Here is a 12757-nt window from a genome sequence, read left to right as displayed (position 1 = left end):
TTTTCTGTCTTAAAATCTTGAGCCCTCATCCCCATCAGTGTCTGTAGCTTCCTGCTTTTGACACTTTTGTCAAATTCAAAATGAAATCTCTTCCCTTATGTTTTATTTGGCAGGTAAATACAATTCAGGCAAGATTTGAGAGTCATTTGTGTTTGCTGCAGAAAAACTAGGTCTTATGTTGCTCCAAAATTAAACAAAAGTCAAATTTACACAGAAAATGAAAACATTTATTAAGTCAATTAAGATTTTTGTATTGCCATATTAATTTTTCTAGAATTAAACTCATTTAAACCTCTCCTTCATTTGTCAGTTTGCTTTTATCTTAAAAGTATCATAAATATCTACTTGTGATCTAGATGGATCTCGTGGACCATTTTTATATTATATTATGATCCTTTTATTGTGCTTTTGTGTGATATTAGACAGTGCCTGTCCTTTTTTTATTGTAATTGTATGGAAAAACATCAGAACATTCTTCAAAATGTCTATTTTTGTGCCCCATGGAAGAAAAGTCACGTGAGTTTGGAAAAAGCATTGTCTTAATTGTCATGAAAAAAAATGATACATTTCATAAAATCTTGATGGTCCTAAAAATAGGTTTCATTTTTTTATGGCACGCATATATATTTTTATTTCATTGTTTATTTATTTCATTGAAATGTGACTTTTCTTCATAAGATGAGCCTTTATTTTGTGGCTAATTTAATACAATACCAAGATTTAAATGCCTAGGTGTGTAGGTATTGTAGGTGTTCTATATACAGTATTGCAAACCACCTGTGCTTACCATGGTGTTTAACCCAATGGACTTGGCGGTGTTTAGCCATTAGAACTTGAATTTGAAGTAACTCAAAAGCCACAAGTCTTTTGTTGGGCGTGATGTGACTTTGTGATATTGTCAATGCAGAAGTACATCCAGGAGGCCAGAAACCTGGGAACCACTCTCCGCCAGCCCAAACTCTCCAACCTGTCACCTTCAGTCATCGCACAGACCAACTGGAAGTTTGTAGAGGGACTGTTAAAGGAATGCAGAAATAAGGTGTGTGTTTTGATCCTCTAGATTTTAACTAATAAAGCTGGTATTAATATCCATCAGGATGATCCAGATAGACCAGGGTTTAAGCTATAACTAACCTTACATGATCTGTGGCTTAGACCAAACGAATGCTGGTGGAGAAGATGGGACGGGAAGCAGTGGAGCTGGGCCACGGGGAGGTTAGCATCACTGGTGTGGAGGAGAACACGCTCATCGCCAGCTTGTGTGATCTGCTGGAAAGAATCTGGAGTCACGGTCTGCAGGTCAAACAGGTACATAGACAACATAGACTGGCCATACAGTCATCGCTTATGAATGTGGTAATGTGTAATGTAGTGTGCTTGTTTGACCGGGTTCTTCTCTTTGTGTTTGCCAGGGAAAATCCGCCTTGTGGTCGCACCTCTTACATTATCAAGAGAGTAAAGAGAAGAGAGATGCTACTCCAGCAGGCCTCGGCCCTCCAGGTAAAATACTACGTTTACATTTATTCATTTAGCTGACGCTTTTATCCAAAGCGACTTACAATTGCTATATATGTCAGAGGTCGCACGCCTCTGGAGCAACTAGGGGTTAAGTGTCTTGCTCAGGGACACATTGGTGTCTCACAGTGGATTCGAACCCGGGTCTCTCACACCAAAGGCATGTGTCTTATCCACTGCGCCATCATTTTGTCAGTGTTGTTATTTTTAAGTAAAGGTTTGTTCACACCAAGGAAAAATCTATTACTATAAAGTTTTAACAATTGTTCTAATTCTATGAGAATATGGACGTCCAATCCACAACTATAACAATAACAACACAGAAGAACATTAGTGTTGGAATCACTTTCAAAACGTTTTTTTCCAGCCGACGAATCATAAAAACATTGACAAGTCAATCTTGACTTTAAAGAACTTGAGCATTTAAAACGTCAGATGACAAACTGACTATAACAAATCTTAGTGTAAAGGGCCTTAAAACTGAAACTTACAACTATTTTCATTAATTGAAATAAAGCTGACATCAAATAAATTGTAAGTATTAAATGAAAAACTTAAAAAGCTTAAACAAAAATCAGAAATGTTGCTCTGGCAACTAACTGAAATACAATAAGTTTAAGTACTAAAATTACTAAAACAGAAATAGGTATAAATTAAAGGTAAATTAAAATATTCAATAAAACAATCATAAAAAAATGAAATTAAAGTAAAAATGAAAACCCGAAAATAAAAAAGCTTTTTAAAAATATTAAATACAATAATAATATTAATAAAAAAATAATTCTGTATTCTACAATGCACAAATTGCACACATATAGGTTAAAATGTAATTTGTTTGAATTTTTTTTTTTTATGTTTTAAGATTTGCATTTACATTTTAAACATTGACAACAATATACATGTTTTTATTTGACTTGCATTGAGTTTGTTGCAGTGCATTCTGCGATGCATGCAATGCTTTAAAATTTTGTAAAAATTAGCTGTCTGTTTGGAACAGCCTCCACATCAGATGCCAAAAATCTTTTCTAGGTAGGCAGAGCCTGTATAGTGCTTATGAAGCAGGCTTTCATTGAAAATATATGAATAGGTTTGAATTTTCAGCATACTTTCCCTGTTTTGTGTCTCAGGTATCATTCATGACACAGAGAGACGGAAGTCAGATGCTGGCTGTGCAATGCCGCCTCTCAAAGTCTCTTTGATCCAGGACATGAGGTGAGAATTAAACCATTATAGTGTAGAGCAAAGCAATCACACTACACAGAGAAGTGCTGATGACTGCATTTGTACTCTCAGTTTTTGGTTCTGGCTGTATGGTATGAGTGGTTTTTAGTCTTACATAGTATGTTTGATTATCATATTACCTTTTTTTTCCACAAAAATGGTGCTGGTTCTTGTGGTGGGGCCAGGTTCTAAAGTGGGGGATCTGATCTCTCTCTCTGGGTAAATGATTTTGCTAAGCTGATGATACAAAGGCAAACAAACAAAACAAAAAACACATATGGACATCCAATATTGACATCAAAGTTACCATAGATATAATACTGTCTACAGTTGTCAATACAGGCTCAGAAGTTACATTTCCGACACATGCTTTAAAGAGACAGGAACTAAAACATTTCAGGTAGAGGATGAAAAGATGTGCTGCAATATGTACAGTATAAGAAAAATACAGTGTTTTTTAACTTTAAATCATGTAAATATATTCTTGCAGACCCCAAAAAATAAATTATGAGCTTGTAAATGAGCATAACATGGGTACTTTAAATAAAAACAAAAGAAAGTGAAAAATAGTGGCTGCAGCAGTTACTGCAACAATGGAAAACACAGGAACAGGATGTCTGTCAAATGAACTTATATCACTACGTTAGTCATTAAAAGTGTTATCTGTTAATATGTCGAAATGAACTTGTTTTGTGTCTAAAAAATGATTAGAAAACAATTCAAATAATCTAAAACAAACCTGAATATTCCTAACATGATAAAAAAGAAAAGAAAATATACCCTGAAATCCAAGGTCAAATATGGGATCTTTTTTTTTTTTTTAAATAGTTCTACAGTTTATGAAATCTGTGTTTTTTTTATTGTTATGCAAATAATAAGTAGAGTGCAGTGAGTGTATGGGAAGGGGGGTCGACTCCTCACATTGCGTGAAGAAAGCACCGAGACATTTCATGCCGCCACATTATTTCCAGCCTAATTAGCACCAGACCCCTGCTGAGCTGTGCCGTGACTTAGCAGTGCAGGAAAGCCTCTCTTTAGACACGTCAGCATCTCCTCCTAAAAATGCTAACCGATAAACATAGTATTTCAGTAATAATATTTGCAGAAGAAGCTTTTTTCCTAATGTCAGCATAATATAGCAAGACAATGGCATTGTTTAGTACATTAATATTATGGCTGCAGGTCTACAAATTCAAATGTGGCTTCAGCAGTCTGTAAATCTGAGGTTTGTAGAGTCTGGAGGGCAGCACTAAACGCTATAATACATTTATGTAATGGAAGGTCAGACCGTGTTGACTACTAGAGGTGGAGTGGAAGAGAATGCGTCTGGACGTGGCATGCATGATAGTGGCTGTGAGTGATGACAGCAGGCTGGCTGATGCTTCAGGGAGTCTGTGAACCATTTCTTCTGCCCCCATTTTCTCTTCTGAACGGCTCCTGAGAGCCCTGGCAAATTCCCACTGCACTGAAAGCACGCAGTTACAGCCGTATCCCTGCAAGAGCTCTTTTGATTCTTATAGAGTCATTGCTTTAAGGTGCAATCACATTTACTGTCGTTAGGCAAATTTTCTTGTAAGAAATACAGTATTTTCAATTGGAAACCATGCAGTAGGGAATTCTGTGAGCAAAAGATTTCCTCACACAGCTTTCGTAACTGGTTGGTCATGCATATTTGCCACACTGACCAACAGAAAGCTGCTTGGTTTGAAAGGGACTTCTGTGCGAGTTGTGCTTCATTAATTTACTTTTGACAGTAGACAACAGACAAACTTTTTTGTTTTTGTAAAAATTCTCTGAAATTTTGATAATGTGAATGCAATTCTGATTAGAGTTAGGGTTTGAGTTTATTTCATATATAACTGTATACTATATGTGACCCTGTAATAACAAACCATACATCAATGGAAAGCTTATTTATTCAGCTTTCAGATGATGTATAAATCTCAATTTTGAAAAATTGACTGGTTTTGTGGTCCAGGGTCACATATATACTAAAAATGGACTTTATTCAGTAAATTTCATTGTTAACATGAATCTTAAATCATGCGACTTGATGTTGCTTAGATATGGCTTAAGATCTGCTTTGCAGGTGATAAAACATCCCCCAAAAAAATCCCTTACATAGAATAGAGTGCTACAGAGATGACACATTTTTGTAGGCCAACTAGGAAGTTAGCATCACCCTGGTTCTTTTGTTTACCTGTTCAGTTTAATGACATTTTATGTCCCTGTCAAATTCTGCAGTCCCATTCAGACATTTGTTAGCAACTGTCTTTTTTAAAGACAAGTGAAAGCTTTAAAAATAATCACAGGTGAGTATTACTGATGTATTTAATGTTGTAGAAGAAAATTCTTAAATATCATGAGCTTGTGTTCACCACAGACCTTATTTCAAGCATTTAACCGAAATAAAACACATTGACATTCTCCCGCAACATTCTAATATGGTTTACAGGCAAGCAGCACTCATATTTTCTTCTTTTCAAACCATCCTTTTGAGATTTATATTTTTATGATGTAATTATTATATTGTGTAATATTTCATTTTGATGTATTATTCTAGGGATCTTAGAATCTCTAGAGCAAGAAACTCTTCTCTGGCAGTGTTATTAATAAATTACATGACTGACACGAAGACTGTGTCCCAACCAGACACGATGCAACTAGATACCAGTGACAAGCAATATGTCTGTCGACACCAGACGCGACAACTAAAATACTAATCAAAATCAATCACAAATCAATCAGCCACTCAGAAGAGCGTATGGGCGGGCTTTCTCTGCAAGTGCGCTCTGTCTGGCATTGAAATTCAAATTAAACCATATGAACATTGTTCAAATTACATACCCAGTGACTGAATGTGTCATTCAAATACGGTTGTTTGTTCACTTTAGAGTTCACAGTTTGAATTGTCTTGTTTGCTTTATTATGGTATTTTCAAATCTTAGTTAAATGATTCTACTGTTGCTTTGACGATGAATATTACAGTCATGCAAAAATTATATTTGAACTCTGTTCCCCTGATGCTAGTAGCATATCGGCATTGCAGCTAGTTAGGACAATAACTTGGAAAAGATTCTTGTGATAAAGGAAAATATTTAATGTGTCGCAGAGCCTGGTTAGGACATGCTGATTTAAAGGGATGGTTTACCTAAAAATGAAAATTCTGTCATTAATTACTCACTCATGTCGTTCCAAACCTGTAAGACCTTCGTTCATCTTCAGAACACAAATTAAGATATTTTTGATGACCCTCCCATAGACAGCAAGGATCCTAACACGATCAAGGCTCAGAAACGTAGCAAAGAGATCGCTAAAATAATTCATGTGGCATCAGTGGTTCAACCGTTATGTTATAAAGCTACGAAAATACTTTTCCTTTTTGGGTGAACTATCCCTTCAATTCTAGTAAAAATTGGAGCTTGTCTTGTTATCGATATCCTGTGACTGTAATTCGCTGCATGTCATTCTTCAGGCACATCCAGAACATCAGTGAGATCAAGACAGACGTTGGGAAGGCTAGGGCATGGGTGCGTCTCTCCATGGAGAAGAAACTGTTGTCCAGGCACCTGAAGCAACTTCTGTCTGACCACGAGCTCAGCAAGTAAGACCTATTGACTAGTTCTTTAGTGACATAGAGGGCAGTTTTATAAGGATAGATATAGAGGATCACTTGGATATCAGACAGTTAAAATGCAAGAGATGTAGCAGAACAAAGAATAAGGCACCATTAAAAATTAAGATTTTTTTAAATTATTAATGGGCCTTGAACCGTAAAGTGGCTCATCCTCAGTAAAGAACGCTTTGTGGTGTCCTCTTCTGACCTGAAATGCATTTGAACTCATTTTTTCAGGCTCTTTGCTCATGCACTTAACTTTCAACTGTTTCCTTCAAAGCTTTTGTGTTTAGATTTGCACTGTATGGTTTAATGTGTTTCTATTTGTTTGAAGGAAACTCTATAAGCGCTACGCTTTCCTGCGCTGTGATGATGAGAAGGAGCAGTTCCTCTACCATCTCCTCTCTTTCAACGCTGTGGACTACTTCTGCTTCACCAACGTTTTCACCACAATTAGTAAGAGTCACCAAAATCTCTCTGCAAACAGTGTACCATTAAAACGATAGTCCACCTAAAAATAAAAATAAAAAAATCATCATTTACTCACTACTGATGTCGCCAAGAAGATATTTTAAAGAATGTTGGGAACCAAGCAGTTTCGGTTCTTATTGTATTCCATTATATGTTTTGTTAGTGGAAGTCAATGGGAACTGAAACTGTTTGGTTACCAACAAAATATCTTTGCATTTCACAGAAAAATGATCTATATTCTGTATTTTGCATCCTTGGTTATATTCAATATATGTCCTGAAACTGAAATGTTTTTCTTTCAAAATGTAGGTGAAACTGATTGTTTAAAAACAAAAACAGTTACCAGTTAGAAATAGTTATGGATAAAAAAGAAAATCCCACTTAAAATATAAAATAACTGCAAGACACAAAGAGGAATTATATTTAATTATATTTCCTATATGTACAAATGATATGGGGAAAAAAATATATCATTTTCGTATTAATATTAAAAAATTGCATGACCTCTGTGAGAATTTTGGATGCATTCTCAGGTTCTGAATGCCAAAATAGAAACTTAATGGCCTAATAAAATGTGCGTCAACTCATAATATTCATTAGGCTGCTTACTATTATAACATTAGCATAATCGCTGTGACTTTTATCATGTATATTAAATATATTAAAGCGATACATAAAAAGTTTCATCATTCACTCACCCTTATGTGGTGCCAAATGACCTTTTTTCTATGGAACACAAACAGAGATTTTTAGGAAAAGTAATCCACCTCTGAGAGTCCATATAATGTGAGTGTATAGGTCCCTCAAAGTTGATGCTTGAAAAACCGCACAATGCAAACAAGAATCTATACAACATCAGTGTCAATCCGTGTCTTCTGAAGTGAAACAATAAATGTGTGCGAAACAAAAATACTAATATTTTAAACTTTTTGAAATGTTACCCATCATTTCAGACCAACTCTTGTACGTGCACTCAGACAGCTCATTGTGAAGTGTGACATAAACACGTTCTGAAACTCACATGAGAAGTGATGCTGCAGCATGAAGGACCTTCATTTCTTATGGGGTTGACAGCGTGCTTTTGACACGCTTCACAACATGCTAATGCTTTAAACTATTAGTTTAAAACATTTTATTAGTTTAAAAAGTGTTTAACTATTAGTACTTTTGCACACACCTATTGTTTCCCTTCAGAAAACATTCATCAACTGGGGCCGTATGGATTACCCTCATATTCATTTTGTGTCCGCTTTTGAGAGACCTATACACTTGCATTGTATGGACTCACAAAGATTGATTATTTTTCTAAAAATCTTTGTGTTCATCTGAAGAAAGAAAGTCATATACATCTGGGATGGCATGAGCACGAGTAAATGAAGAGAGAATTTATTTCTGGGTGGAGTATCTCTTTAATTCTAGTATCAAAAACCTCTGCATTCTGCTTTTCGTCTCTTGACCTTGTCCTTGTTGTTGTTCACAGTGATACCATACCATGTGGTCATCATTCCCAGCAAGAAACTTGGTGGGTCCATGTTTACGGCCAACCCCTGGGTGTGTGTCTCAGGGGAACTAGCTGAGACTGGGGTTCTGCAGGTCCCCAAAAACACTCTGGAGATTACATTTGAGGTGAGCCATTATATTTCAACACACATAATAATGCCTATTACTATGGTTTCACTATGTATTACGACTTGTGTTGATAATATTTTTTATTTTAATTGATTCTCATCTTGATTAACTGATGTTTATTCTTAAATACAAAGAATCTATGCTGTTTTCAGTTGATGCATTAACAAAACTTACTGAAACTTTATTTGTAGCGAACCTCCCATCCAAGAAATCGCAATAAGCTTTGGTACTTTTAGTATGAAACAAAGTCTCAGCTTTCAAATTCTGTACATTTTTATTATGAATTTCAAACAATAAATCCTGTTTTGGCGCTCTGTAATGTAGTGTGACATAGTTGTAGCTCCTCAGTACAAGCGGCAGAACAGAGCGCAAGTGAACTGATCATCTCATCTCTTTACTACTAGTTACTGCATGAAAAGAACATCAGAAAGTATGCTGATTGAAACCGTACAACTTAGCGAAATGTATCATTATCATGTCTATTGTAATCGCTCAATCAGTGTTTCAACCGAAAGAAAGATGTCAAATAAAACAGTTTGTAAACAATGTCACATTTACCTCAGAAAGCCATTCAGTGACCATAAACTTGATAGTTATCTAGAAAAGTGAACTCTAGAAAGGAGCATTTTGCTAATATTTAATCTTTAGACTTAATCTGTTTTTCAGTGTATGTTTGAATAAATCTCTCATGGAAACAAGTTAATACATTCACTGTTTAAATGTTTATATTTCAGCAAGATGATTCAAGATTTGTATTTGTCACGTACACAGTTGACTTTAGTGAAATGTAAATTATCTTTTTTTATAATAATTACTATAAAAAATTGTATTATGAAAAATTTGTTAATAAAAAGTCTTGTGCAATTTAAAAGTCTGATTACAAAACACTTTAATATAGAAATGTACTAAATTACATGGTTTATTGCATATTTAACAGCATTAGTTGAGAGAGATTTAGATATATACACACACACACACACACACATATAGATAGAGAGAGAAAGAGAGAGATTTTTGAGCACCATGCTAGATATTGACTCCAAAGTGAGTTCCTGTTGTGTTAATCTGTTTGTTGTATAATTCTCTCTGTACTTTGCACAGTGCCAGAACCTGGGGAAGCTGACCACAGTACAGATGGGCCATGATAACTCAGGACTGTATGCTAAGTGGCTTGTGGAGTGTGTAATCGTCCGCAACGGGATTACAGGGCACACCTACAAGTGAGTACTAAGATTTTAGTAGCACCATAGTCACATTGTTCGTTATTATAACCCTTAACTGACTGCCGGACTGTTGTTGCGTAGGTTTCCATGCGGCCGTTGGCTCGGGAAAGGAGTAGATGATGGCAGCTTGGAGAGGATACTGGTGGGCGAATTGGTGACTAACATGGAGAATGAGGACAGAATGTGCCGGACTCCTCCAATGCAGCAATCCCCTGGGATGATGCGAAGATTTGTCACCATTTCGCCAAACAGCAAACCAAGTACATACTTGGAAATCTCATAAAAGTCAAAAGTCATATCTCATAAGATTATATTACTGCACTTATTACTGGAGGATATTGCTGTTGTCTCAAGCAAGTTTACCGTTGTGTGCCCACTAGAGTTAAACACGGGTCAGATCCAGGAAGGGGTGGGAGAGGCAATTAACGGTATCGTCAAACACTTCCATAAGCCAGAAAAAGAGGTAAAGTTATTTTTTTCTGAGAAAACTTGCTGTGGAAAGGACAAATGTGAATTAAAACAGCACATATGAATGATCTTTCTTGATTCTTCTGTTGTAGAGAGGAAGCCTCACATTGCTTCTGTGTGGAGAGTATGGTTTAGTATGGGCTCTAGAGCAGGTGTTCCAGCATGGCTTCAAGTCACCGCGCCTTTTCAAGAACGTCTTCATTTGGGACTTTCTAGGTAACAAATAACTGTTAAATTTCATGAAATATTTTTATTAGAAGAAGTGTTTGTTAATTGCTCATACTTACGATTTTGTGCATACAGTAGCATATCACATCACAAGAATAAATGTTATTTTAAAATAAATTTAAATAGAGAACATTTATTTCAAATTGTAATAATATTTCACAATAGTAATGCTTTTTTATGGAAGGTTGTTAATAATTGCAACTTTTTCCTGCAGTTCACACAATTCTTACCTTTTTTCACAGTTCTGACTTTATATCATAATTTATATCATTAACATAATTACAACATAAAGTCATAATTACAAAATGTTAACTCAACATTGCAAGATATAAACTTGCAATTCTGAGAAGAACACTCCAAATTGTGACATTTGAACTTGCAATAGTGTGAAGAAAAAAAATCTGAATTGTGAGAGAAGTCGGTTAACTTTTGTTTTTATTATTATTTCATGGTGGAAACACAAAACAGAATTGTGAGATATAAACTCAGAATTCTGATAAAAAGTCAGAATTGTGAAATAAAAAGTTACATTATACGTTTTTTTTAATTCCATGATGGAAACGCGCTTCCATAGTTTTTGCTTTATTTTTGAATTTCAAATAAATCTAGTCTTGTAAGCATAAAATACTTTTTCCAAAACACTAAAAAAACAGGAATTATTCCAAACTTTTGAACAGCAGTTTATATACCACACTAGCATGGAAGAAGCTAATTTAACCCTTAAATGCATACCTTGGGTCTTTAGCGACCCCGGAGATCATTCTCTACCCTCTCCCTCCTTAATTTTTTAAAGTTAGACATCAACTTTAAATATATTGTATTCCTTAATCTATTCAATATAAACAATATTACAAGAAAATAACATTTACATTTACATTTATTCATTTAGCTGACGCTTTTATCCAAAGCGACTTACAATTGCTATATATGTCAGAGGTCGCACGCCTCTGGAGCAACTAGGGGTTAAGTGTCTTGCTCAGGGACACATTGGTGTCTCACAGTGGATTCGAACCCGGGTCTCTCACACCAAAGGCATGTGTCTTATCCACTGCGCCAATAATAATAAAATATTAAAAAATGCCTGTTTTCTGAATTTTTTTTTAGCAAAAATTGTATAGGGTCGCTAGAGACCCGAGTTATGTAAATGTGTAAGTATGTGCAATGCATCTTTATTCCTCGAGGTGGCATTGTTTGATACACAATGGTAACGTGATGTTTCACTCATAATTACGGCAGGCATAAAACAAAAGAATATTATTAGTATGGTTTGAATGGCTTTACTGCAGAGCAATTACTGTATGCAATTTAATATAAATGTCACTTTCATTTGATGGTGGATGTGGTGAATAAGCTGCGAAATATTGATTTTGAAGTCACTGAAAATGATAGGTTTGAGAATATGGTTAAGATTGTGAATATGAGCCAGATGCTGAATGTACTGTGGAAGTGCGCTCTGACGATGACACACTGTAAAAAATGGCTTGTCTTACTTAATATTTTTGTCTTGTTTCTAGTCAAAATATACTAAAATTCTTAAATCGAGATACTTTTTCTAGATAAGCAAAATGACGTAAGATATTTAGTCTTGTTTCCAGAAAAAAAATTAAGTGCATTTTGCTTAAAACAAGTAAAATTATCTGCCAGTGGGGTAATTCAAATATTCTTAAAACAAGAGTATTTTACTTACCCCACTGGCAGATAATTTGACTTGTTTTAAGCAAAATGCACTTAATTTAGTTTTTTTACCCTGTAAAAAAACTTTCAGATTTCATCCTCAAAAGTGCTCAATGAAACATAATGTGTTTCATTGATAAAAAAACATCTGTGCCCTTCCTCTGAGGTTTTGTAAAAACAACCAATCATATTTAATCTTAGTATACTGAGAAAATGCATTAGATGGTAAGAGCAAGAGCTATGGGTGGTTCATAGTTTGAAGCAGAGACTAGGAGTTTTTTCAAACCTAAATCTTTCTAGTTACATAAATTATACCTCAAAATGTTGCACATTTTCCTAAATCCTCCCATTTCTATTCCACAGAAAAAGCACAGGTCTATTTTGAGAGTGCGGAACAGAGTCAGATGACCCAGGATGAGAACTGGCAGATGAGGGTGCGTCATTTCTGCCATTTCATGCGTGCCATCAACAGCACACCCAGAAACATCGGCAAAGACGGGAAGTTTCAGATGCTCGTGTGTCTCGGAGCCAGGTTGGTCATTATTTACACTGAATTGTTGACTATTTGAATTGAGCTTTAGTGGGATGGGAACTTCTAGGCAGCTCGCAACCTGATTCTGACTCTAGAAATCACAATCTGATTCAAAAACGAGTCTTAATCTACATTTTTCTTGTGAATTAGAGATTACTGACTTGAAGTATTACATTTATT

At 35.3% G+C, this 12757-nt stretch overlaps 1 protein-coding gene across 1 annotated transcript in view; it reads left to right on the top strand.

Annotated features, from left to right (window-relative positions):
• LOC306875317 (DENN domain-containing protein 5A-like) overlaps positions 1 to 12757 on the top strand; it is a 54949-nt gene that overhangs the window by 39789 nt on the left and 2403 nt on the right. Inside the window, exons 11-22 of the mRNA XM_079425801.1 lie at positions 908 to 1039; positions 1156 to 1308; positions 1413 to 1500; positions 2643 to 2727; positions 6212 to 6340; positions 6687 to 6808; positions 8304 to 8449; positions 9554 to 9672; positions 9757 to 9935; positions 10056 to 10138; positions 10236 to 10359; positions 12409 to 12577. Of these exons, the coding sequence (XP_079281927.1) occupies positions 908 to 1039; positions 1156 to 1308; positions 1413 to 1500; positions 2643 to 2727; positions 6212 to 6340; positions 6687 to 6808; positions 8304 to 8449; positions 9554 to 9672; positions 9757 to 9935; positions 10056 to 10138; positions 10236 to 10359; positions 12409 to 12577 (1529 nt within the window). The remainder of the gene's footprint in view (positions 1 to 907; positions 1040 to 1155; positions 1309 to 1412; positions 1501 to 2642; positions 2728 to 6211; positions 6341 to 6686; positions 6809 to 8303; positions 8450 to 9553; positions 9673 to 9756; positions 9936 to 10055; positions 10139 to 10235; positions 10360 to 12408; positions 12578 to 12757) is intronic.

The sequence above is a fragment of the Barbus barbus genome (genome assembly GCF_936440315.1).
Source record: "Barbus barbus genome assembly, chromosome: 1".
In the NCBI taxonomy this organism is placed as follows: domain Eukaryota; kingdom Metazoa; phylum Chordata; class Actinopteri; order Cypriniformes; family Cyprinidae; genus Barbus; species Barbus barbus.
Note: the sequence above shows the minus strand (reverse complement) of the source record. Positions and strands in the feature narration are given on the sequence as shown.